Here is a 25,690-nt window from a genome sequence, read left to right on the forward strand (position 1 = left end):
GGCAACTTGAGGAAGCCAGAGATGGAAAAAAAATAAATTAGTAATGTGTATTTATTTGTGTTTGGTTACAATACACAGACAAGGAGGACACTGAAATTATTACTGAGATACTTTTGCAGCTGCAGATCACATGAGTGACAGTGCACAGAGTAGCAGTCAGAGGAAAGATCTTGTTTGCATAAATACAGACACAGGGATTTCACAGTTTTCACAGCAGTATGTTACAACTTTACACTTTAAATTACTACACCAGCTTGTTTAACATTGGTTATACATCAGCAGTGGTCCCAGGATTCAGGTACAGCCAGACCAAGGATAAGAATATGGTAAACATATTGAAAAACAACGAACAACAAAAAAAATCCAAAGTCGTGGCTTATGACAATGACAGGCACATTCCCCTCATGGGAAAGGTACAGCTTGTTACCAGAGTTAGGTTCAGTAAGGCATACTTGTGAGCCAAACTCTACCCCCCAACCCTAAATCACTTCTGGAAACAAAACGAGAATAGAAAAAATAAAAGTGTGAGAGACAGTATTAAATACAGCAGGTAACAGAGGGAATAGCAGAAGTTTTGGTTTTATTAGATTAAGTTTCTATCCTTATAAAACAGTCGCTTTGCACAGTTTGACCAGGCAGCTCAACATCTCTGTCCCAATAATCATCTTTATACAACACAGTCCCACTGTAGCTGTCCCCTGGACAGGCTTCTGTCCTGGTGCATTCCAAGGCAACACCAGCCTCTCACATGGTCATGTGCTCTGGCAGGATATAGGATATGTCATCCCAAGGGTGACGGTACAGACCCTGCTTCAATCTCTTCTGGTCCAGGTAGTGTCCTGAAAGGGGAGTAGTTTGTTACAAAAGTCCCGTCCCATCCCTCCTCTTTGTCTTGAATTGGATTTCTGGAGTACATTGAATGCCCCTGGGTTTGAGGTTTGTCTGTTTTGCCCTGGGGCAGGGCAGCCTCAGGAGGAGGGAAGGGACAGGGAGGACGTGGCAAACTCACCAATGAATCCCATACTCCTGCCCAGTACAAAGATGCCATTGAGAGCTCCTATATCAATATATTCATCTGCTTCTTCCCTGAAAAAAAAAATAAAAAAGGAAAATTAATGGCTCATGGTAATCACCTATTTGAGAAATCAATCTCTGATGGGCTGCCACCTGCTCTAGTACCAGAAGCCACACAAATTCCCCTGACAGCTTTCTGCCCCCAAAAGCCAGGTCAGGCTATGTTTCCTTCCCAGTGTCATGGAATTCTGCCCCTCAGGAGCTGGTGGTGCAGCTCCACAGGACCATGATCCATGGACAGCCATCCCTCACTCACCGTGTGAAAGAGCCACAATTCCTGAGCACGTCAACGAAGGCCACTCCAATAAAGCCATCTACATTCAGGATAAGGTTTGGTTTCTGCAGGAGATAAAACACACCCCAATGAAGATGTCAACAGTGCAAATGGTATTCACCTGGCACCTTCCACTGGTGATTTGAGGGCTGCCTGTGGCTGAGGACACACCAGCCCAACTACTCAGCAGCCTGAGCAAGAGCTACACTTAATGGGAACGAAAAACCAGCCCTAAACAAGGGGTCTGTTGGGTCAACCCCCAGAGGTTCCCATGGGCCAGCACATGTGTCAACACCCAGCAGTGCCAGTGTGGACAGTGGCCACAGAGGTGATGGTTTGGCTTGTGCAACATTTTCCTGGTAGCCAAATGCCTTCAAGCCTTTCCAAACTGCAGTTGTACTTTCCCTCAACTCTACCCCAGCAACAATTTATGAGGCACTGCACTGAAAACACAGCTAAGCCCCAGTCACTTTCCCTCCCATGAGAGCCAGTGTCCAGAGCAGCTCAATGCTGACGCCTTTCACCTTGGAAGTTGTGATTTTTTCTACTTCAAGTGCGTAGTCCAGCAGTGGAGTGGCTGGGAAGTGCTGCTTCACGTAGTCCTTGAGAATCTGAACTCTCATGTCAGGGTTATTTATCTGCAAGGTCAGAGCACATTACAGTCAACGATGTTGCCTCTTACTGATATCCCTTTGTAGATTTGGGAGAATTTGGTCAACAGCTGCCTCTAAAACTTGCTGATTGCTTTGTTTTTGTTCTCCCCCACCCATCCCTAAAAATCCCTCCTAATGCAGTTTTCTTACTGATTTCACTCGGTGTCCAATGCCCATGATCAGCTTCCCTTCTTTCTTCATCTTATTCACAAATTCCATGGGGATAATGCCACTGTCAAAAGCTTTGCTGAACATTTTGGCTGCAGCATCAAGTGCTCCCCCAAACCGGTCACCCTGGGTGCAGGACACAAAGGCAATTATATCAAAGGACTCCACAATTAAGATACAAACCCAAAATTATCTCCCCCATCCACTCTCCTGGTCTCTGGCATTCAGGATATTAGAGTTGTGCAGGCACCCAAGAGAAAGCACCTGCTTATCTTTCACACAAGTGCCCATTTGCAGCCAGTGCATCTCTGCTAGAGACAACACGGGGAAATGCAATCCAATGTCTGTTTTAGTAACTCTTGTCAGAGCTCAGGCAACCAGAGTCAACACTGATAGTAATTTGGCTGCTACAAAAATATTTCTAGACTCAAAGGAGACAAAGTTTCTGGCTTACTGGAAAAACAATCCAGATTTGAAACAGGAAGCATCAAACTATTAAGAGTTGAAATTCAAAGTGTGAGTGAACAGACACCACCAGCCTGTGACTCTGCAGTCAATCCAGAAATTATTAGTAGTAAAACTTAGAAGAGTAATGAGTAACAAAGCTAAACCCCCTGAATATCAAGTACTCACAATAGTAAGAAGGCCAGAAGTGAGGCTTGAAACCAGATCTTTGCCAGCCCTGGCACAGACAATGGTGTTGTGGGCTCCAGACACAGCTGGCCCGTGGTCTGCTGTCACCATCAGGCACATCTCAATGAACTGGCAGGCGTACCTGGGTAACCTGAGCACAGACACCACATCAGTCAGGGCCAGAACACAAATGCAAATGTTTGTAAAGTCCCCAGTCTCTCTAGAGCTGAGGCAACACAAGTAGTCACAGAGTGTGAATCAGGCCTACAATACAGAAATTTCCTCAATGCACCACAAGACTCATGGAAAACTCCATCCCTGAGATTAAAGCACACTGTATGCAACCCAAAATGCTGACATGGTGTCATGGAGGGAATATAGAGATGGCTTTCCAGTGAATCTACCCTCACAAAGGAATCACAGAGTTACATTTTTGCTTTAAAGTCTATTAATAAACAAGAAAAACTTCAAAGAATCTGCAAGCTTTTATAAGAGTAGCCTCACCTCCTTTGAAACCAGAGCAGGCCTAGAACCCCTCCAATTCCCATCTCCTCTTTGAAGACCTCAGTGATGGGCATCCCAGCATAGATCAGCTCCTGTCCTCGCTCGTCACAGATGCTGGTCATGAAGGAAGCTGGTTTGCGAATCAGTCCCAGCTCCTGGAATTGCAGTGTTAAGACTGGATGTTAAACAACCCACACCAGCAGAGAGGGGCAGCACAGGGCAGAGTGGGCAAACAGCAGTGCCTCAGGCTTGCCCTCAGAGCAGCTTCTATAACCCAGAACCAGCACATCCAGCAGCTCACACTGCATTACAAAGCACAAGGTATAACCCCAACGTGGCATCCAGAATCACAGCCATTGCCCTACCTGATCTCAAGAAACCAAAAATCAGGTAAACCAGCACAGCTCACCCTTGCCCAGGAGTAATCCATTGGCACAGTTGGAGGAGGCACTTCCTCAGCTGGTTCAATCACTCTTTTGGCCACAAGATCCTGGTACACAGACCTAGGGAGAGGATCCATTCAGTAACTTTGGTCCTTCTAAGAGATCCAAGCGAGGTGATCTAACCTAGACCTTAAAACCCCACAATGACTAGCTGCTTTCTTTAAGCAGAAATACATTCCCTATCAGGGCAGAATCAGTGCCCTGACAGCTTTTGTCCACTGCTGAAGGTGCCCTGTGAGTGTGACTTACTGAATGACCTCTCCCAGCTCATCAAAACTCCGGGGAACAAACACTCCAGCTTCTTTTAAGGCTTTGTTCTTTGCTACAGCAGTTTCAGAGGCCTGGTTGGCACAAGCTCCTGCATGGCCAAACTGCACCTATGAACAGGAAAAGAGAGAGTGCTAAGGAATACAGACTGTTACCTGCAGAGAGTGCAACAGAATAGAGCCCTGACTGAGAACACCAGTGGCTGCACATCTGTCTCCTCTGGGCTACCAAAACTCCTGGCTGCAGTCAGAGCCAGCAGAGTAATCACAGGGATGTTCTGATCTGGAATCTCTCCAGGCTCATTCATTCACATTCTGCCTCTCTAAACTGTCCCACTTCAGAGCTGCTTAACAAAGATCTTTGCCATCCCCACTCCAGGATAGGCAGCTATTGGAATTTGTTGCTTTCCCTGGGATCTTTGGGGGTCCCTTCATGAGTAAGCAGAACCACCTGGAAATTTCCTGTGACAGAACTACAGAAGTGCAAGATATATTTATCATATATATTTATGAACTTTTGCACATTAAAGTTACTACTGCCAGTGCTGGAAGGTTTAGGTACAATAAGTGAAGTTCTGTTTTTCTTCCTGTTGTGGATACAGCCTTATTTTATGCATTTGCCCCCATTTTTGCACATACCTCTGAGGAGAACATGGTGGCACAGGTACCAATGCACCAGCACACCACTGGCTTGGTGATTCGGCCTTCTTTAATGCCCCTGCAGATCTTGTACTCTTCTGTGCCTCCAATCTGCAGGGAGAGAGAGATGGTTCCAAGCTGCACTTTTGATAAAACCAGCTCCAAGGCACCCCCAGAAGCATTGCTGGGAGTTTTTCCTCCTTTTTCACAGAATAATGGCTGAAGTTTCAGAACAAAACTTCCTGATTTTTCATTTTCTTTTTTTTAAAATAGGGAAGACTATGCTCACCTGTGGAATACATTCAATTTCTTTTGACAAAAGCAGCAAGAAATAAAATTTGGAATATTCAAGAACAGTAGAAGTAGCTGATATTTAGCATCCTTGAAACTGGGTCAGATGCTCTCAAAACAAAAACCACACACAGGTATTTCTCAGAGAGGGAGGTGGTCTCACTCACCTCCCCCAGTACTACAATCATCTTCACTCCTGGAGTATCCTGATAACGCAAGACGTGATCCATAAAAGTTGAACCAGGATATCTGTGTGCAATACAGGGGAAATGGTAGAAGTTTATTTCATACACTTTTCTGAAAGAAAAATTAACACCCAGCCTGCTCTTCCTTCTCCAAATTACCAACAATTCTTCTGTTGACCAACTTGAAAACCAGTGCCTACTGAAGGTGTCAACTCATACCTTGTTGGGAAAGATGGGACAGGAAGGGCTGATGGATATGATTGTCTGGTAAAATATACTGGAGATATAAAATCTGTGAGTGAAATAGAAATGAAGGCCAGCTTTGAGATGTAGGCATGGCAGGCAGGAAGGCAGTGATTAACTGGAGATAGGTTGAAGGACAGAAAACAAAAGGACCCAAGAATGCAGTTCTGTCTCCACCTTGCCAAGGCATCAAGGAAAAAGCAGATGAGAAGAGCAGTCTTTAGAGTTTATAATGTAGGATGATATGGTAATTTAGTAGTTCTCATAGGCTGCATGCAAAGTTTGTAGGTTTTGTATCTTGCACCAGTTGGTCACTGTAAACTAGAATATTCAACACAAAAGGAGATATAATGTGTTGGAACAAGGTCCTCGCTCTCTTGCCTCTTTGCCCCTTCTCTTGCCTGCTCTCTCCCTCTGCTTCTTCTACCTCCCTCTCTCCTCTCTTCTTACCTCCCTCACCTCATACCCCCTCTCCCTCTCTCTCTTTGGGGCTTCCCTTCAGCTGAGGCTGGTGGCTGAAAGCAGCCCTCTTCACCCATGACCCTTGCAATAAAATCCCGTGTTTCTAGAATATCTCAAGTCAGAGTTCCTTGTCCCTGTCATCCACGGATATCTCTACAATCTGGCGCCCAACGTGCAGCTCAAACCCACGACCCTGGGATTAAGAGTCCCACAGGTATCTCTACAGTACCTGTCCCCTCCGATGGCCACCCCCTCATAGACCCCGTCGGTGGTTCTGGAGATGATGTTGTTGAGCTCATTGGACATCCCTCCGGAGCGGGACACGTAGGCCACGCTGCCAGGACGGTACAGCTTCGACGCCAAGATGTTATCCAGCATACCTCCTGTGTTGCCTATTTTAAAGCAACCTGGCTTGATCCCGCCAACCTATTAAAGAGAAAGGTGTAGAGCCCTTTAAAATCGTGATGCTGAGGAACATTTGTGTAAGGCAGCCTTGCTAGCATTTATATATAGAAATGAGGATGGCAAAGACTTTAAGATGAGAGAGTAGCATGCACTCCTTGTGACTAAAGACAAAGTGGATTGTAGGATACACTTCAACCATTGGAGAAAGCTGATCTGAAGGTTAAGAAAGACAGGGGAAGGCGGCCACCAGTACTTACAGTTGCAGGCCCAATGATGGTGACTCCCTTTTTATCAGCTGTCTTGATCAGTTTTCGTGTCAGGGCCTCTGGAATGCCCTCGGCAATAATGGCAATGGTGCGGATCTGCAGCAAGAGAAAGAAAACCATTGGTACCCCACAGAGCAGCCCCTTGTCAGGCCCCTGGGAGGTCACTCCGTGCACTCTCATCCAGCAAGGCCTAATGCATAAATCTGCAGGCTGCCATGATCTTCACAAAAGGCTCAATGCCCTGGTCGGGGAATTTTTCTTCCCCTTGTACATCACAGTAAGAGCAGACAAAAACACCTGTTTCTTCATCCACAACAGCCAATCTTTATCCTTCACAGCTCATTTACATGGTTATCAGAAGGCATCACGTTTAATTCTAATTGATTAGCAAATTACTGCAATTCAGTCCATTGATTAATATTTGCTAGTGTATGTGTCAGTCAAAAACTTCCCTAACAGTGTTTACATACTTCTCTCCTGGAGGAAGATGTTTCACACTGGTAGAATCTTTCTTGACACAGGTGCAGATTCCTTTCTCACAGGTGCAGGTTGATTCTCACAGATACATGTCAGGCCAGCTATTAGCTATACTCAGCCAAAGTAACAGGCCTGAGCCATCATTTTACAAGGCCTTTCTTTTGTAAGGTTTTACCTATATGCCACACTTGCACATCAGAGCAGCACTACATTATAGTCTGCCTGAAGTAGTTGCTGCTAACCAAGAAGAAACAAGTTCCTCTCAAACAAATTCCAAGTCCAACATTAGGAATTACCAGGGCTCCCCAGCACCTTCCTTATATTCTGCAAGGGGTTAGAATTGGGGGTTATCTGCTAAGCCAGAGGACCAGGACAATTTGCTAATGCCATCATAGTTTAAGAAACACCAGTACCCTGCTGACAGGGTCTTTTTTCTTCATTTGGGCTTCTTCTGGATCCTGCACTCACCTGGGGATAATTCATGGTTTCAACAGTGCTGTCATAGGCAGAGCGCAGGGATGCAAAGTTGATGAGAACATCCACCTCTGGGTGCTTCCTCATGGCATCTGACATGTTCTTGTAGACTGGGATCAGGATTTCTTTGTGGCCCCAGTAGAACTTCTGCCTGTGGTCACCGCTGTGGAAGAGAAGATGGAAAAGCCCTGACCTTGAGGCTGCTGGAAAGGCAAAGGGACACAGTGCATGCAGACAGAGGAGTTTACAAACCCCATTCTCAGACTGAGACTGACTGAGACACTCACGAGCACGTGAGCATGTCTGGGGAGGGACCATATGACAGCAGAAGGTTCTTCAGAGAATAAGACAGAGCAGCATATGGAAGGAGACGGGCTAATGGGGACAGAGGCATCCAGCAAGATGAATAAGCTCTCCCACAGTGAAGTTACCAGAGCCTTAACTCTACTCCAAGCTGGAAGACAGAATGAGGCACAGAAAGAGCAATGAATGAGAGGTGTGCAAAGCTGTGTCACTGGGCTGGTGCTAACACTGGACTGCTAAGCCAGGACAGAAATGGGAGGCCCAGTCAGCTTCCCAATCCTGCTGCAGTGGGACTCTGCCCATCCCACAGGCGCTGCAGGGAAAGCAGCTGGGAAGGTTTCACTGCTGATATTTCATACACAGTAGATGCTCTGACTGGAACTGCAGTGAAGTCTGACTGGGCAGTCATTTAAGCGTGTGGGTAGTGGCTGTGCTCCCATACCAGTACAGTGGTGACAGAATATTCCAAGTTTTGCCAGCCTGGCTCCGTCCAAAAGGTCAAACAGAATCAGATAATTACAGGTAGCCTTAAAGTTCAATCCCTATTGATTTTTCCTCCTTAATCAAGTCCAGCACTGCCAGAGGCTGCCACTCACCTACAGCAATGGATGTGCCTGCACTCAGTACCCTGAGGTTTGCACTTGCTGAGAAGTTATTACAGGGCTGCAATTACCATCAGAGCTGCAGAGTAACAGTACAAGGTCTTAATTGTCAAGAGGAGAAATTCTCTGCAGGACAGAGGTTGATTAGATATCAGCTCTCCAGGATATCTGTAAATACCACAGGAATGAACCAAAGCTCCTGCCTGGCTCTGGGCTCCCACCTCACTGTACTGGAAGCAACAGCTGCTGTTTCTCTTCTCCCTGCCTGTCCCACAGGGGGACCCTCACACTGAGGAGGTACAATAAAACAGCTCATGCACACCCAAGAGCCCCTTTCATCCCTGTAGGAATGAGTAAAAGAGGATAAACACCACAAGGGAACTCTCTATCTCACTGAAGGATCCACAGACTTCCTGCCAGCTAACTAACCACTGCTGCTATCGGGAAAGAATATGAACAAGATTTTATTTTATTTTTTTAATTTTGTTTGGCTACATACCTGCTTTGGTTTGTCAGCAGAGCTATGATTCTGGGTAATATCTGGGTGGGTAATTCCTGCTGCTGCAGGCACAAATCAAGGTGTCTCAGACAAGCACACAGCCAACAGCAGGTGAGTGGAAGAAGCCTTACACAGCCTGCCTGCCTTTGCTGAGCCAGGGGGCTGGAAAGAAAGCCCAGGCAGTCACAGCTGCCTTACTCACTGAGTGAAGAACAGAATTTGGACATCTTTTAAAAGCACATGAAATGGAACTTCAGTTCTGTGGTGAACATTAAGCTGTTTCAACAGCACAGCCCAAAATCAATGGTTGATGAAAGCAGCCTACAAAGCCAACCTAGGAGTGGAAGGGAGCAGAGGAAGAAGGTGTTCCAGCAGGGATGGAGACCAGGGCAGAGCTCCACTAAAGAACCACACAGACAGAGTGGAGGAAGGTCACAGAAGAGTTGGAGGGAGATGGAAAAGCTGTGCAGTCACAGGCTACTTACGTGAAAGGATAAACCATGGCAGCCACTGAGGGTTCATCCCGGGAGCAAATGTAATCAAAGTCCAGCATTCCTTGGACAGCCCTGGTCTGCATCCCCCACACGATTGCCTTGGTGTGGCGGCTGAACAGTGTTGTGGCTTTACCTGCTCAGAGAGAGGGGGGAAAAAAACCAAACCATCTTCAAACTGCACACCTGAGCATGACACAGACTGCAACTTTGCCAAATGCCCGCTGAAAGGCTCCTGGATGAGTACATTCCCCCACTCCCCACAAACTGAACCCAGGAGATGAACTGCAGTTTGCAGGATGGAGTAGCCACACTGTCCAAATTAAGGAAGAAACTGTAGATGAAGCAGCAACCCATTCCCCTGGATTCTGAACACAACAGCCAGGTTTTGGGGTTCACTAAATGGGCAAGTGAATAACAGGAGGGAGCTGGTAAAAGAGAGGAGGGAAGTGAAAACTGCCTTTACTTCTCCTCTCGTGGGCCTTTCATATTTCTCCCAGATTTCTTAGACGAAGCTGAAGAGAACTTTGAATTTCATGTATTTATTTGCATGTAGCCCACAGTCTGAGGGAACCATGGGAAGCTGGTCAGGGCACCATGGTGAATGATAGGAAATTAAAAAAAAACCAAACCAAATACACAACAAACAATCAAAAAAACAGGCAGGAAACAGGGGGAACAAAGAAAATAAAGGAGCTCAACATACTTGGGTTTTCTTTCCCTTTAATGATCAGAATCCAACACAAGTTTGATGGCCCCAAGAATTTATATATGGTCCAAAACTTGGCTTCAGGGGACAGAGTCACGGGAAAAGCAACAGTTCAGCCAGTGAGGATGGACTGTTGGCCTAAAGTCTATTTACACCACTTGTCACAGCACAACATTGAGTCCCTCCTTCTGACTCCAGGCTGAATTAAGTTTAAAATGTAAAAACTCAGTGCTGATCCACCTGCTGATGCCAACTTGGGCTACTGCTAAGTTCTTTCTGCATTTGGATCAAAGGTAAACAGCATTAGGGATTAAACAGGACACTGTTCCTCTGGTTTCAACAACAAAACAAACAAAAAAAAAAAAAAATCAGTCCTTGCTCTCCAGCCCTACCCACTCACAGTTCAGATTCACTGCAACATGACTTGTCATTAGGGAACTAAAAATTCTGTTTATCTTGCAGGTGCCTGCAAGGGGGTACCATGAGTGTCCCCAGGAACACCAAATGGACTCAGAGAGGCAATGATGTTTGTCTGAGAGCACACAAGCAACAGTCCAAGAACTCCCCTTCTACTGTCCCTCCTCATGATAAGGGAGGTAACTTGAAGCTTTCCCAGTTTAACAGTTTATTCTCACACAACACAGAGCCCAATAGAGTCTTAAAGTCCCTACAAAAGAGCTTCACTGAGCACAAGCTTTAGTGGTTTGCTGGACTGTTAAGCAAACATTTAGTCAATTTATGACTTTTCTGTACTTTCCAAACCTGATAACCAGGGCCCCTGCACTACAGTTGTTTCTCTTTGAAACAAAATACTAATTATTGGTCACAATTAGTGACTCCTCCTTTTGAAAAGTAAAGGGAACAGAGCTTTTTACTATGTGCCTCAGGCTGTTCTTCTCTGTGATGGTTGTGTGGGGGATGGGAAGAAAAAAAGTTTGTTTGAGACCTGGCCCTCTCCCTCCCAGAAATAGGAAGTATTTGTGCAGAGGCATATGTGATCTGCACTTGAAAAAAACAGATAAGAAGTTCACATGGTGACAGCTAAATATGCTGGGCAGGAGGAAAGGACCAGACAACACAGCAAACTTTTGGAGAGAAAAAACAGCAACAAAACCAAGAACTGAAAAAGTCAGCTGCCAGCAAGGCCAGGCACATTCAGCTGGTCACACAGGTCCTACCTGAACCAGGTCTGGAGGCTGGGATTGAATCTGTTAAAGAGAGAATCACTCATGCAATGGTATGACAGAGCTGACTGCTGCCAGCCCACCTGGGCAGGTGCTGCAGCAGTCCTCCTCTCCACAGCACTCAGGGCTTTTGGGTTTGCTCTTGTTAAAAACAAGCAGACTGGAGCCCTCTCACTGTACTTCCTCTTGTGCTGTTCCTGAACATCCCAGATCAGGGCAACTCTGACTCGATGTGTGTATGAGCTCATGGCACAAATGAGCTGCCAAACCACTTAACTACACTCAAGACAAAGATAGGTAGATACCACAAAACTGCTTCCCTTTATAGCTAGAAAACAAAGCATTTGTCTCATGCCCATCCTGCCTTTGGGAACAGCAGAGCATTGCCAGCAGCACTCCCAGGGCTGGACTTACCAAGAGGTGCTGTTGGTTTTGCCTTCTTAGCTGGAGCAATACCATCTGGTTTGGACTCAGAGAAGGAGGCAGTTCTGCTCGGTGCTGGAGTCTGAAAGATTCAGAAACCAAGTCAGTGAGGAACAGTGTTCCAGGTATAGCCTGGAGCACAGAGGAGGAGATGGCCTCACTTTGGCTACACTGGTCTACTACAAAGAAAACCAGAGAAAATGAGTTTTCAGACTGGACCATTTCAGCCAAGTGACAGACAACTGAATGACCCAGTAGGTTCAACAATCACACTGTCAGCTTTGAGAGGCCACATTTTCTGCACAAGCGAGATGGGCATTGGGGTGGCCTCTCCTGATAAACTGCACTGGTGGAGCCATATTTGTTTTCCTAAAGCTTCCTCCAAACACACTGGTGACCAAAATGTATTTCCAGCCCCTCACAGTGGAGAAGGAGCTCACCGAGGGGCTGCCACTGGCGTTGAGGAGGAAGTTGGCAGTGTGGGCTGCAGCAGGAGGCTGGTTGGGGATGGGCCGGTGGCCCAGTGCCATGCCCACGATGGCTGTCATGTGGGTCTCCGTGCCAAAGACGTGGATGGGGATACCCGTGGTCTTCCCTGTGGAAACACACAAGAGCAGTCAGCCTCCTCAGGGGAAAGTTCTACCAAAGTGAAGCATTTAACACTGAGAAAGCTCAGCAGGAAGCAAGTGGAAGAAACAAGATGCAAGAAGAAAACTCAAGGACAAGCTCGGTCCTTACCAACTTCTCCCATGACACGTAACCCTTCCTGGTAGTTGGGGCCTCCTCTCCGTACAAAGATCCTCACCTCATGCTCCTTCAGAGGGCCTTGGTAATCCTTTATTGCTCTCACAATGCCCTAAAAGGAACACACAGGACAGGTGACCCAGGCAGCCAGACATTCCCCCTGTCCCATCATCTCAGGAACTCCTGGAAGAGATGGACTACGAGCCTCAGGCAATCATGGAGTTGGGAAGAAGGGCTGGGGGCTGACAGTTATGTGTTTGCTGATATTCGAGACTGGTCACTTACTTTAAAGGTGGCTGCTACATTGGTGAAGTTTGCAATGCTGCCTCCGATAATCAGGATCTTCCCTGAGGGAAGAAACACAGGTAAGGAAAACCATTTCAAGAGCAGAGTACTCCAAGATCAGGAAGATCAGTTAAGGACAAAGTGAAACAAAATTGCAGAGTAACTAGTGCTTAGTAGAAAAAACCCCTAAAGCAGTTGAGATTAGTAGAGCCTGGAAGATAAGAGCTTTATAAGAAGCAAGAATGTTGGATAAGGATCTCTCAGGCCCCATGGAAAACCAGAAGTCCTCTCTTTGAAGCAAGAGCTGACAGAAATCCAGCCCTGATTCCTTCAGAAGGCAGCAGTACATTGAAAGCTCTGCCAAGGAAGGCGAAGCATAGTAACAGCCCAGATTTGTCCAGTTTTTTCTGCCAGACACAGCTTCACAGCTTTAGAATTGCAGCATCTCCCTTACCTTCTGGGTGCTTCTCCCGAGTCATGAGGGAGAGGATGGTTTTAGCATAGTCATAGGTCTGCTGCTCACTTGGGGCTCCCGAGTATTCCCCGTAGTTTGCCAGTTCATTCACACCCCCCAGGTCACAAATGGTGTCACTAAAAATAAAAAAAAAACCCAGTTATTTAAAAGGTCAGTTATAATTTGAGTCACTATAAAGTTCCTAAAGTATTCCAAAACCTTGGGGAAGTGAGATTCTTAACAGAGGGATAGTGCTGTCTGCTGAAAACAAAGCTGCTCTCCTCTTGGTGCCAGTCACAATTAACCTTGTCATGTTCCCCAGATACAAACTCAGTGACCACTACAACAATCAAACTGTTCTCAACAGCCTCCAGCCAGCTTGTTTCTTTGTAAGTCAGAAAGGAGATGTAAGTCAGTTTCTGTAAGAAACTGTATCTAACCCAAACTCTTCCAAAATTAAACTCCATAGGTGACACTATGGTCTACAGCCTGATGAAAAATCTGTACAGCATCTTCATTCTGAAGAGATCCCAAACAGACACAGCACAGGAAAAATGGCTTTAAGAGAGTCTACTTTCCAGAGGCTGTAGCAATTATGTTCTCCCAGCACTTGAAATCCTTCCCCTCTGGAAACTTCACTTCCATTACCTGTACACCACTGAAGCGCCACCACCAGCCACCATGGTCCAGATCCTGCCTTTGGGGTTCAGGATTGTAAGCTTCAGGCTGGCCCCACTCTTGGCATCCAGGTCAGCAATGTAGGCTTCCTGCAGAGAGAGCAGCACACCCCTCAGCTTCCTCCTGCACCTACCTTTTCTACCCCAAGTGTTCATAGTGCTGGGTGCATTTGACACACAGCAATGACACCTCATCAGCTACAACTAAGGGACAGCAGAGCTACAAACACAGCATTGGCAGGGACAGAAGCCCAGCTCTGTCCCTCCATCACACAACAGGCACAAAATCTGAACAGAACTAAAGTCTGTCCTGGCTTTGTCTGAGACCTGAGGAAATCTAAAACTCATCTCACCCACAGTGACCACTCTTGGCTGTTCTGGAGCCAGGAATGCAATCACTGAGAGCTGTAATTTGGCTCAACATGGTGCTCCTGCAGCCCAGTGTGCCACGCTGCTGAGCAGCACTTCATCAGAGTTCATTAACATTCCCAGCAAAGACTCTGCCATAACAACCTTCCCAGAGACTCAAGAGGGATGATTCAGAGACAAAACCTGAACTAATCCTTTTAAGAGCAAATTGAGTTGAGTGTTGGCATCCAGCAAGCTACATGGAAAGAAACAGCTAAATGGATTTCCTGGCCACAGTACAAAAACCTTCCAACTGAAGCATAATTATAATCATTAAAATGAAAAAGTCAGGACAGAAATCTTTTTGGAGAGACGAACAGACCCCTGAAATAAGTAACAGAATAATTAAGGAGAGAGCTCTATTTTCAACAGCCTCTGAAGCTGCTGGGACCTGTGTCTGGAGCAGTGCTTGTGCCTCCAGCAATACAGATCCAAGGAATTTGGGGAGAGAACAGGCACTGCTAGCTTTGCAATAAAGTGTTGCCTGCAGCCCTCATCTCATCCTCACTTTTTGAAAAAACAGGTGTATCAACATCTTACTTAAAAGTTTCAGAAACAGTGGTTATTTTCTCTGGATTCACACTTGGATGCAGCATTTGCACACAGCTGCTGCTCTGCTTTCAGAACTGTCACTGAAACACTGAGGGAACATCAGCTCCCTCAAGGCTCCCAGTAACCACTCCTCCAAGAGAAAAAGAGTGATGCTGAGGGGAACAACTCGGGCAGGAACCACAAAAGGAAGTTCTGCACAGGCACAGAGCTCTGGCATACAGCTGAGCAAAGTTCAATATTGGCCTCCATTAAAAAAAGACAATTCTGAGTTAAAGAACTGACCAAATAGAGCTGGGAAGCAACTGCAGTTCAGAGTGATTCTGAGCAGTCCTAGGACTACAGCTACCTGTGCACAGATTATCATGGACAGCACTGCCAAGGTGCTGGAGACACCACAAAAAAACCACTGGAAAGAGCAATGCCATGGGAATACAAGCAGTGATGAACTCAGGACACAGTGAAGGAATCCCAGCTGTCACTTGCCTCGGGGTAAGCTTCCCTGCCAAAAGGAGGGGGGAACTCCACATCCCCCCACTTCACTTTGCAGATGTAGTCAGCCGTCGCGTCGATCTTCGCAGCCAAATCAAGGATGTAAACACCATCAGTAGTCACCACTGCAGTGAAAAAACATCACAATTAGCTCTGGGCTGTACAGAGACACATTACAGATTTACTCCAACATCTGGTACAATACAGACATCATTGCAAAAGCTGGGTGACTGCTGTTTCTCCTGGCACTGGGCAGTATCCACCAGCCCCAGCAAGTTCCCTGAGGAATTAACCAGTAAATGTGGCCATGGCCCAGGCTCTGTCTCAGGGGCTGTTTTGTTCTAACAATGCAATTTTTATGTTCTTCAGTACTGCCTTAACATTCCCTTCAAGGGAATCTTTCACTTCCTCATTGCTAATTCAGTGAATGAACAGCTCAAAGACATATCACTGCCACTTCCACATTTCTGCACATGGCACCTTGATGCTCTTCTGAATTACAGAACCAAAGGAAGGATCAAGAACACATTTCAGAATTCCAGAACAGAAAGTTCTGCTTCCAAAAATATCCATTACCTAATGGATTGATCTCAAGGTACGTAAAATACAGATCTTCATAAAGGTTGAACAGGCCACAGATGAAGCTGGCCAAGATGCTGTAAAAAAATAGAAAAGTAACACAAGTTAATGAAAGCAGCCAAATCTAAGTACAGCCTGCTCTGTTCATTGGTATTAGTGGCAATCTGCAAATCTACTCTGCATCAATTTCTTTCATTCTCATTTATCTTCTCTGGATGGAGCCTGGGTGATGGATGACTCAAGGGAAGGAAGACCTTGATGACTCATCTTAATTACCCTCCACCAAACTCTGCTGAGGACACAGTTGCTCACAACTGTCAGAGCTGTGCAGTCTGATTTAATCTCCCCACAAGTCAGAAACACATCATTTCCTCCCTGCTGGTACTTCTCTTTGTCAGATCTGAGCTTCGTTAGCTGTGATGGGGAGAAGGCTGCAGTGAACTGATGGAGTGACAGGCTCCTTCACCCTTCAGTACTGCACATTGTCAACAAGGATTAAGCTATGTTTGGAAAAATCATGACTCACATTAAGCTAACTAGGTATGGGCATCTAATTGAGGGAGATGCAGAAGCTTTGAGATCTACAGATAAGCCTGCAGAAGGAAGAAGAGGAAAATAACTTTGGGGATCAGGCCAGAGCAAAGAAGAGGAAAGTTCTGAATTAGCAGTCAGAGCCACATCTCATCACTATTTCACTAAACAAAAGAAACTTCTGTGCTGGCACAAAGGATCAGAATTCAGCACATGTCTCCAGTCTCAGGTTGAGACCTCAGCAAGCTGACAAGTGCTGCTGCCAAGGAAAGGCTCAGCACTAGGAAACCTTATTTTTGGGTTTTACAGGCAGCTGAGATAAGGTCAGAGAGCTTGGATTCAGGATGCATGGCATATTCTGGAGAGCAGCAAGGGCAGGAGAGTGAGCTTCAGGGTGAAGAAAAATAGAGAGATGTGGCACTGAGATAAAAAAGAGCAGCTGCTGCCTGGCTGGTCCTACCCAGAACTGCACCTCTACTTACTCTTTCTTGTTAGCTGGTGCATGCTGCAGGAGATGCTTCTTCACATCTGATTCACTGAGCTTTTCATCCACTGCCACGAGCAGCTTCTGAGCTTTGGCATCCACATCTCCCACATCCACACCCCCTTCGTGGTGGAAGAGCACATAGTCTCCCTCACGGGCAGCGTATACACACACATAGAACTCTTCCTCCTGCACCACAGAGCAGGGACAAGCACTCATCAGTGACACCCAGAGAAGACCCAGCAGAGGTTTTTGTGCTGGGATTGGGGCAGCTGAGCCCAACGTGGAGCTTCCCAAGGAGCAGCAGTGCTGGAGTGTGCCTGACACTGCCCAGGGGTGAGCAGCAACACTGTCAGCTCAACAGCACATCCTCAAACTTCTGCTTTCTCCACTGTATTAATCCAGGTAAGTATGCAAGCCCAGAGGGATTTAAAAACCCGTTTTAATGGTGTACTAACCTGTTTGTGAGGGACGAAGGGTTCAATCAGAAAGTTCTTCAGGATTCCCTTCGCATTAGCAATCTGGGGACAAAAAACAAGATAAACACCCATAACCACTTGTCCAGCACATTTGTGACAGCATAAGGACAGCTTTGAGAATTCATCAGCACTGCCCTAAAATTGCTCCCTCTCCACTGTGCCTCCTGGGGAACCACTCCTCCCTCTCCAGCACAGCATTCAGCACTGTCACCTCAGGATATCTGGTTACAGCAGTCGGTCACCTTTCCCATTCCTAACAGGACACAGTGGTATCAGAATTACACCAGGACAGCTGCTCTCCTGTCCCAGAGACAGCACTGTCCTGCTCAGCACAGTGAGACAAGACTTGAGCTGCTCTTGGAGTAGTGGAAAATTCAAAAGTGAGGAATGCCTGAGCTAGTGGCAGGAGCAGAGGCCTCAGAGTAGCCTTCACCCTGAAATGGTGTCAGGGAGCACAGAAGAGCAAGACAATCCTTTAGCCTCTTCTTATGAGTCCAGGAACTGTTGTGTGTAGGTACTTCCCTGTTATCCAAACCCATATTTCCAGGTTCAGGAGACACTGGAGGATACTCCCTGCTTCTGAGGACACCAGTGGGCCCAAGGCTGTGGCCAAGTCCTTGCTTTAGACATGGACTAAAGCAGTTTGTGCTAAAGGAGTAATTTCCACACCCATCGTTCTCCCAGTTGGGAGCACTCACAATGCTGCTCCTGCTGTTTCCCAATTCTTGCCACACCAGCTCAGAGCCAGCAGCAAATCAATCCCAGCAGGGCCAAAAGCATAAATTCCTTGAGGCAGCACAACTCCATCAGCTCCCAACCCACAGCAGCAGGGATGGCAGGCACTTCATTTTCATTAGCACTGCACTGTCATTCCCAGGAAAAATAAATATTACACAGCAGCACTGAGTTAAAATAAGGACCTGAAGTAACACTCAATCATCAGCCAAAGCACATGGGGCGGCTGCAGTAGAGGACCAGCCTTTTATCAGTATAAACTAATTTTACAGCTTTTATACTGTCCAAAAAGCAAAGCACTCACCGTGGTCTCCCGGCCCAGGCGCTGCTTGAGCCAAGCCTTGACCTGATCCAGAGTGAGGTTAATCCCAACCAGTCCAAGCTTCCCACGTCTCTTAATGAGCTGATCCGGCTTCACCACTAAACGCTGCAAAAGTTGGGCAAGAGATTTAAAGGAAGAAGCATTAGGAAGTGACTTTGGTTGAGTGGTTGTCTGCAGACAGAGAAGTAAAAACTTAAATCAGTATGGCACTTGCAAAATTCCTTTAATCTTGGCAAATCCAGCTCATGGTACAACACGCTTGCAAGTTTGGGTTTTTTATGCTGCAGTTTGAGAAAAGCTGCCTTGTTTCTACTCAGCTGTGAGCAGACATCAGAGGTTGAGGTGACAGCTTGTTCTGTCTTTTGTTGTTGTTGAAAAAACCCAATAAAAGTCATGACAGACACAGACAGCTGCTCACCAAAAAAAAAGAAAAGAAAAAGAAAAAAAGCTCCTGCTGTCACTACACTTTGCTTATGAGACTGGCTAGGGCCAGGCTCACGCACGTTTCAGCCAACTGACTGTGGCTCTTTATAACATACCTGTGGGGAGCTGCTCCTGGGTTAAACACATCTCTAGCTTGCAAATATCTTTTTAAAAAACCAAACTAGAACTGGGTGCCATTCTCCTGTACCACCGATATGTCCTGCAACTTAGAGTCAGAACACACTGGGCTGCAGCACAGGACACTGAGAATGGTCTTGCTGCTGGACTCTGAAGCCCTTTCCAGCCTTATAAAACCTGCCTTAAAGGCCCAAGAGCATCTTTGCTTCCTTCTGGCTTTCTGCAAGGCTTTTAGAAGCACTGCTGATCTCTTCTTGCAGTTCATTCCGGCACTTGAGCATGGAACATCTAATTAGTGCAGGGCTTCTATCAGTCAGTCAGTCAAGGACTATGAGACATTCAATTCATGTTCTCCAGCCAATGATTTAATATAATTAACCATTGGAAAGGAGCCAGCATGGACAGCTAATAAAAAGAGCTCTGGGTATGTTTTTTCTACAGAAAGTGTGAGGATATGAGATACAGAGATAAATGATTTTGCACTGAAAAATTTAAGTAAGGAAGTTTTCCCGGACATTTTGCTTGGATTCGAGAAAACTAAGTAGTGTCCTAATTTGACATTAAAGCCAGACATGGAGAGAGCAATCCCTCCCTGATTTTCTGAGAGCAAGAACTCTGAGAACAAGGACTGACATCTCTGAATCAACCTCTTTTACCTTCTGGGCAGTTATGAGCAACTGCTTCACAGCTATCTCTGCTCCTGTATTTCACAGTCTCAAAGGAATAATCAGCCCCCCACGAGGTGATATTGAGCCTTGAAGCAAGGCTTGCTTCTTCATCAGGGTTGGGAGGGAGTGTGGCAGAGCAGCAGCAGTGACCAGCCCTTCAGGAAGGATCTGGAGCAGTGCTCAGGTGCTCCAGGAGGGCAGATGCTGCTGTCCCTGCCCTTACCTCGGTCAGGAGCCATGGGTGGTCCTGGGTGAGCCGTGCCCAGTCCGTGTCGGGGGTGACCCGGGCATACTTGAAGCGGTTCTGGATGGCACAGGTCGTGCTGATGTACTTGTACAAGAACTCCTTCCCTGTCTGCTCGGAGATGGCTTTGGCTGACATGGCTACCTAGTCTGGATGGGGAAAAAAAAACCAAAAATCCATCAGGAACACAGCCCTGTTCTGGCCAAGAACTCCACATCACTCAGCTCAACACAAACCTGAAGCAAACCAAAGTCTCCCCATGACACATAAGATCATAAAACTCCCCTGATAAGCAAGAGCTACTCATGGTACTTAAAACTTTCACCTCATTCCCCTGCCATGCACACTATTTTCATCCAGCCTTGTCTGCAGGAAAAGACAGAATCCCTGCAGCTTGTCCCAGCCACCACCAAGCCTTTCCCAAAGGCACAGCTTGGAGCATCCCCTCACATCCAGGGCAGTGGCCAGCTCTCTCCAATGTCACAGCAGCCCAGGATTGCTCCTGGTGTAACCCACCTACCCCTTTTCCTGGTGCATTTCCAGGGAGGGATCCCCTCCTTCCCACTCATTTCTCTAAGGCATCCCATATTCCCAGTCGAGCCTGACTGTGGACATATCAGCAACCCCCATTCCTTTTCTCAAGGGAAAAGAAAACACTGCCAGGATTACCAGAACTAGCATTGGTTTACATCATTGTTTTTTCTTGTTTCAGAACCAGGTTTCTTGGAAAGAGCTTTACATCTGACAGAATAAGATGCTCAAGACAACAACAAAGATCAAGGTTAAACAGTTGGTTTTGGTTTGTTTTTCTTAGGAAAAATTCCTAATTCAGTCCCTTTCCTATGGATGGTCCTCTCTTTTCCAGTGTATTCCTAACTGATGTAAGCAAATGATTTCCGACCTCAAGAGTATAACTATTCTTTTTGACATGCAGCAACAAAGTCATAGGTGTCAAAGATACATTTATTTATAGCTGCCATAAACACTTATTTAAAAGAATACTTCATCCCAGTGGCCCTGTCTGCATGTGTCACAGATCAGAACTGAGTGCTGTGATCAGCTGGCGGGTTTGAGTCGTCTCTGGGGTCAGACTGCTGACAGGGATGCTCAAGCAGCAGCTCCTCCTGCATTCTGAGTGACTGGGGTCATGTCACTGTTCCCCAAGCAACAGCCAGTGTGGCAGGAAACAAAAGCACCTTTGGGATGGATTCTGGGAGAGCCGCACCAATAAAAAAAAGAGTTTAAATTCCATCTGAGCACCTGGACAGCCAAGAACTAGAATGGCTCAGTAAAACTACCTGCCCCTCACAAAGCACATAGCCCACTTCACACCCACAGAGGGAAACAGTTAACAAATTCCAGTTATTTCTTCTGCTGCCCTCTGGGTAATAACCATGAGTAACCAGCTGGGCTATTCATACTATAAGCAAACACAGAATAGGCAGCAATTAAGTAGTCATAATTAGAAAAAAAGAACTTTTCTCCCTAGAGCAGAAAGAAGAAGGTTGGTCCATCCCAGCGATAGTAGGAGGCAGGTTGCATTCCCTGAGCTTCCCAAACCAAACAGGTCAGACTGAGTAAGTGCCATTACTGAAATCTGATAACTCTGCTTAAGGACCAGCAGTCAACTTTGCCACTGGCGTCTTTTCAAATGCAATTCCAGGGTTAGGAATCACAAAGGCAAAGCTACAGCAAGGGCAAAAGACAAAGAACAGGAGGCCCGCTTTCAAAGAGTTCTGATGTAAAACCTGAACAAGATCCCAGCTGCGGCTTCCAATTTAATCCCATTTCAAAACAGCATCGGGCAACGTTTCTGCAGGATCCCATCTTCCATCAGACCCAACTCTCACTCCTGCCACTAGAAACACTTGCCCCTAACTGCCTCCTGAAACAGCCCCTGTGAGTTTATTCGCCCAGTGCCAAAGCCAAAGTGGTCTGACAAGAGGGGAGCTCTTGTGAGCAGCCAGAGGACACCAAACCCCAAAGCAACACCCAGCCTGATTCTGCAGGCACACCCAGACACGCTCCCACAGGCACCACACCACTGCCCAGCCTCACAGCTGCACACACACACAGGGCATCTGTGCTGTAGAGCCCAAAATTTTCCATTGGAATTTGTACTTTAGGCAGAGCTATTTCTGAGAGCCAACCCTGCTCCCACAGTACCTGCAGCCACCATTTGTTCTGCAATATTACTGCTTCAAAAGCCCTTCAAAATCCATCAACTCCACAATCTGCTCAGGGCCTGGCCCAGAGAAAGTGTCACACGTCACTGCAGCAGAAGCAGATGGGTAAAAGAAAATGGCAAACATATTTCTTTAAGAAACCTAAGTTTTTGTCATTTCTCCAGGGTGTCACAGAGCCTCTGAACAGCACTGCAGAACTTCAGTCCACAATTACAAATTAAACCACTCAGGCTGCTGCTGGTTATGCCAATGAATAAATTACCCTGCAATTGCAGGAAAGTGGACCCAGGGTGTCCCTCAGGTCTTATTAAGGATAGTTCTGTAAAAAAACCTCAGTGGGAACAAGTGACATGCATGGGATTCCTTAAACCTGAGGGCCACAAAGCAGAGCTGTTCCTCTCTCTCAGAACCATTTCTGGTCTTTTTTATGTTGCTCCACCCTGCTGCTCCCCTGGTTTCCCTCTCAACTTCATCACCTCATTTTTACAGTTACACTACTGGGGTAAAAAAAGGAAACTACACAGAATTCTTACAATAGCAATAGATGAATAATAACATCCCTGTGTCATGGCAACAGAACAGCAGGAATGAGGCTGTTTCTGACCTTATCTGCCCGAGTTTCACGTTTCCTAAACATTAGCAAGTCTTTAATCACGCCCCTCACTCAGTTTTTCTGCTGCTCTAACCCTGCCTTTCTCGTGGGACAGAGAGCACAAAGCAATCGCTTCAGTCTGCTGAACTGTTAAACTAAGAGATCAGCAGGAAAATAATCCATAGGGCATCAGCAATTCTGCCTGTGTGTGCTTGTGCAGGTGCCTTGACAACCAGGGAGACAGGATCAGGGCAGCTCCATTAACTCACTGCATCTGTTCTGCTAACACCAAGCAGGGACACAGACCCACGTCACGACAGAGGCAGAGGAGCTGAATCTCCTCAGTTTCCCAGGAATGAGACAGGTTCAAACTCTCATCAGTCAGAATAATCTTATTTTCAGTCATGTTTAGCACCTGCAGTGCTGACCAGTGGTGGGGAGAGCAGTGCCTGCAGCTCTGAAGATAAACTCAGGAAAAATGTCCCTTTCTCTGCCCAAAACACAAAGCTGTGGGATAACAACACTCTCTTCCACTGCTCTGTTCAACATTCATTAACCAAGACTGAGCTGCAATTTTCTCAGCATTTCAGGGCCCAGACCTTGCACCCACCACACACAAGGGCAGATTCATGTCAGCAGCACAAGTGCCACAGATTTCCAGGAATGATTTGTCTTCATTTAGTGAGGCTCCCACACAAACAGCTTCCCTGCAACACCTCAGAGACCTTTCTCACCATCCATATCCACGGAATCAAAAAGAGCTGGATTCCAGCCTTTGTTAGCAAGTCCAGAGCGAGTAAGAGACATGAATTAGATTATATTTTCAGGAGCTCAGCAGCACTTATTCCCTCAAAACATCACCTGTCAAATATGTGCAAAGAAATTTAAGCTCAGGGAAAGTTTTCTGAGCATATTGACAGAGAAAATCAGAGGGATGGTGGCAAGATTCCTTGAGCTAGATATTGTGTTTGCTGGGACACAACTGATACATCTGCTCCACCAGCAACCAGCTGAGGGTGCATGCAACAAATCCAGAGGAAATACAGACTGAGAAACAGGGAGGCACTCCTGACACAGAAGTGAGGTAAAGTCCCCCCTGAATCCCAGGACAGCAATGATGTGGCACTGCTCAGTGTGACACAGCCTGCTCTGCAAGGGGAGAAAAAGTATTACAGACAGAGATTTAGTTTTGTTCTTCTTCTAACCAGAAAAAGAGGTGTAACTCAGCTTCACGAGTCTGTGCTCACACAGGATGTGGCACTCACACGTGGAATTCTCAGAGATCCGGGTTGGTAGCACCCTCCAATCACACCTGAACAACAGTCCAGAGCAGGAGGAAAGGACTCCCTCTCCACTCAAGACTTGACGCCCACTCTCCTGAGAACTGTGTCAACAAACCCACACCGTAAAGCAGCCTCTCCCCTCCATTCCGGGTCATTTATTAACACAGTTCAAGCTAAGCCAGTATTTTCAGCTCATGGCAGCACGAAAAGTTACATCAGCTCCCACCTGGCAAACCCCAGCGTTTCATCAGAGGATGGTGCGGGCTCAGCGCCGTGGCCAACGCGAGGTCACGGTCCTGCAGCTGTGGTTGGGAAATCTGTGCAGGGTGATGCAAACAGGTGCTGCGTGCCCAGCTCCAGGGGAGGCTCCCTGCACACATGGAATCGCTGAGAAAAACACGGCAGCCAGGGAGGAGCACGGACCATGGACCAGTTACATGGGGCTAACACAGAGCAGCAGACAGGCTCCTCACACCTGGTGGACACCCAGTGACACAAGGGGGGGAATTTGGGAATCCTGTCATTAAAGACCATCTTCTTCTGCAGCCTTGGGGCTCCTTAACAAGCTTATTCCTTAAATCACAGTGTACAGCAGCAAAGGCCACCACAGCTGGGCAGGACTTCCAGCTGTGGCTGTCCTTGTTTGGGAACCGCTCCAGGCAGGGCTGGAAGCGTGGGAAAAGCGCTGATACCTGGAGAGAGTCTCACATGCAGGAAACCCAACAGGGTTTGTGTAACAGCACCGGCCTGCAGAGCTGATACTCTGAGCTCCAAACCCGGTTAGGGACCATAAAGAGCACAGACACCTACAAACACGACAGTCACGGTGCACCTCAGCTTTCAGCCTGCAGACAACGAACTGTTCAACAGAGAGAAGGGAGAGTCTGTACAGCAGGATGAGAATTTCGAAAACAGCAAGACTAACAGGAGGTGTTTGCAAGCAGCAAACAGGAGAGCTGGAGCACAGCCAACTGTCCCGGGAATGGAGCGACACACGGGCTGTGCACGCTGCTGCTCGTACGGGAACAGCGTGATCCCGGCGCGGGGCTGCTCCTCCACGACGGTCACGAAAGGATTTTCCTTAAGGCAGCCGAGGTGCCTTGGCCAAGGCCGCCTTGGACCAGGGGTGAAATAGGCGTAAATCCAGACTCCTTTCCCTGCCCCTTGGCGATCTCTGCGCTGTGACCAGCGCACACTGCCCGTGCCCCAGAGCCGCCTCAGCCGCCGGGACGCGGTCGGGCACCGGCACCGCCGTGAGGAGACCCCGGCGGGTGACGGCGGCGCCCGCAAGGTCAGCGGGAGCGAGGGGCTCCGCTCCGGACCGCGCCGGGACGGCCGCTCCCACCGGCACACCCGCTATTTGGGCGAGCCCACGGCGCTCCCGCGGGCTGTGGGCCGCTCCCGGGGCTCACCCGCAATACCGCGAGCTTTCGGGGCCGGCCAGAACCAGCGCGGCTCCCGCCCCAGACGCGTGGGCGCCGCCGGCAGAAGGGCCGCACGAGGCCGCACCGTGTGCCGGGCAGAGCTCGGCGCTTCAGCCTCCCCTGCACTCACCTGGGCCCCGCTCGGCCGCTGCCGTTCCGCTGCCGCCCCGGCTCCGCTGGCGCCGCCGCCGCCGCCTTTTGTTCGCGGAGCGCGGCCTCCCGGCCCATCGGCCTACGGCCGCCGCCGCCTCCCATTGGCCGCCGCCGCTGCCACGTGCGCGTTGCCTGAGCGCCCGCCGCGCTCCCATTGGCCGCCGCCGGTGGG

The 25,690-nt window shown here is 47.6% G+C and overlaps 1 protein-coding gene across 4 annotated transcripts; it reads right to left on the reverse strand.

The window, feature by feature from the left end:
* Positions 1-33: 33 nt before the first annotated feature.
* ACLY (ATP citrate lyase) lies at positions 34-25,607 on the reverse strand. Of its 4 annotated transcripts, none has more exons than XM_066336718.1 (29): positions 25,496-25,607; positions 19,860-20,029; positions 18,390-18,512; positions 17,330-17,392; positions 16,870-17,060; positions 15,854-15,933; positions 15,272-15,402; positions 13,800-13,918; positions 13,152-13,288; positions 12,698-12,759; positions 12,407-12,524; positions 12,109-12,263; positions 11,660-11,750; positions 11,240-11,269; positions 9,347-9,488; positions 7,452-7,620; positions 6,498-6,602; positions 6,065-6,261; positions 5,113-5,194; positions 4,655-4,765; positions 3,999-4,126; positions 3,716-3,809; positions 3,307-3,461; positions 2,803-2,953; positions 2,152-2,295; positions 1,873-1,986; positions 1,331-1,413; positions 1,010-1,086; positions 34-839 (listed from the first exon to the last, which is right to left on the reverse strand). In XM_066336718.1, the coding sequence occupies exons 2-29, from the start codon at positions 20,016-20,018 to the stop codon at positions 745-747; spliced, it is 3,306 nt and encodes a 1,101-aa protein (XP_066192815.1). In that variant the 5' UTR covers positions 20,019-20,029; positions 25,496-25,607; the 3' UTR covers positions 34-744. The 4 variants fall into 4 exon arrangements, with proteins under 4 accessions (XP_066192815.1, XP_066192817.1, XP_066192816.1 ...); XM_066336720.1 differs by having other exon boundaries at positions 13,800-13,914; positions 15,268-15,402; XM_066336719.1 differs by lacking the exon at positions 25,496-25,607 and adding an exon at positions 24,168-24,478.
* Between the last annotated feature and the right edge of the window lie 83 nt (positions 25,608-25,690).

This window comes from Sylvia atricapilla, chromosome 27 (genome assembly GCF_009819655.1).
Source record: "Sylvia atricapilla isolate bSylAtr1 chromosome 27, bSylAtr1.pri, whole genome shotgun sequence".
Taxonomy (NCBI): domain Eukaryota; kingdom Metazoa; phylum Chordata; class Aves; order Passeriformes; family Sylviidae; genus Sylvia; species Sylvia atricapilla.

Bases quoted from the DNA above. Each gene is read 5' to 3' on its own strand.
- ACLY (XM_066336718.1), bottom strand. From the start codon at position 20,018: ATGTCAGCCAAAGCCATCTCCGAGCAGACAGGGAAGGAGTTCTTGTAC. The intron at 15,934-16,869 runs GTAAGTAGAGGT...ATTTTTTTACAG, and splicing joins GCACCAGCTAACAAGAAAGA to CATCTTGGCCAGCTTCATCT. The intron at 6,262-6,497 runs GTAAGTACTGGT...TCTCTTTAATAG, and splicing joins CCATCATTGGGCCTGCAACT to GTTGGCGGGATCAAGCCAGG.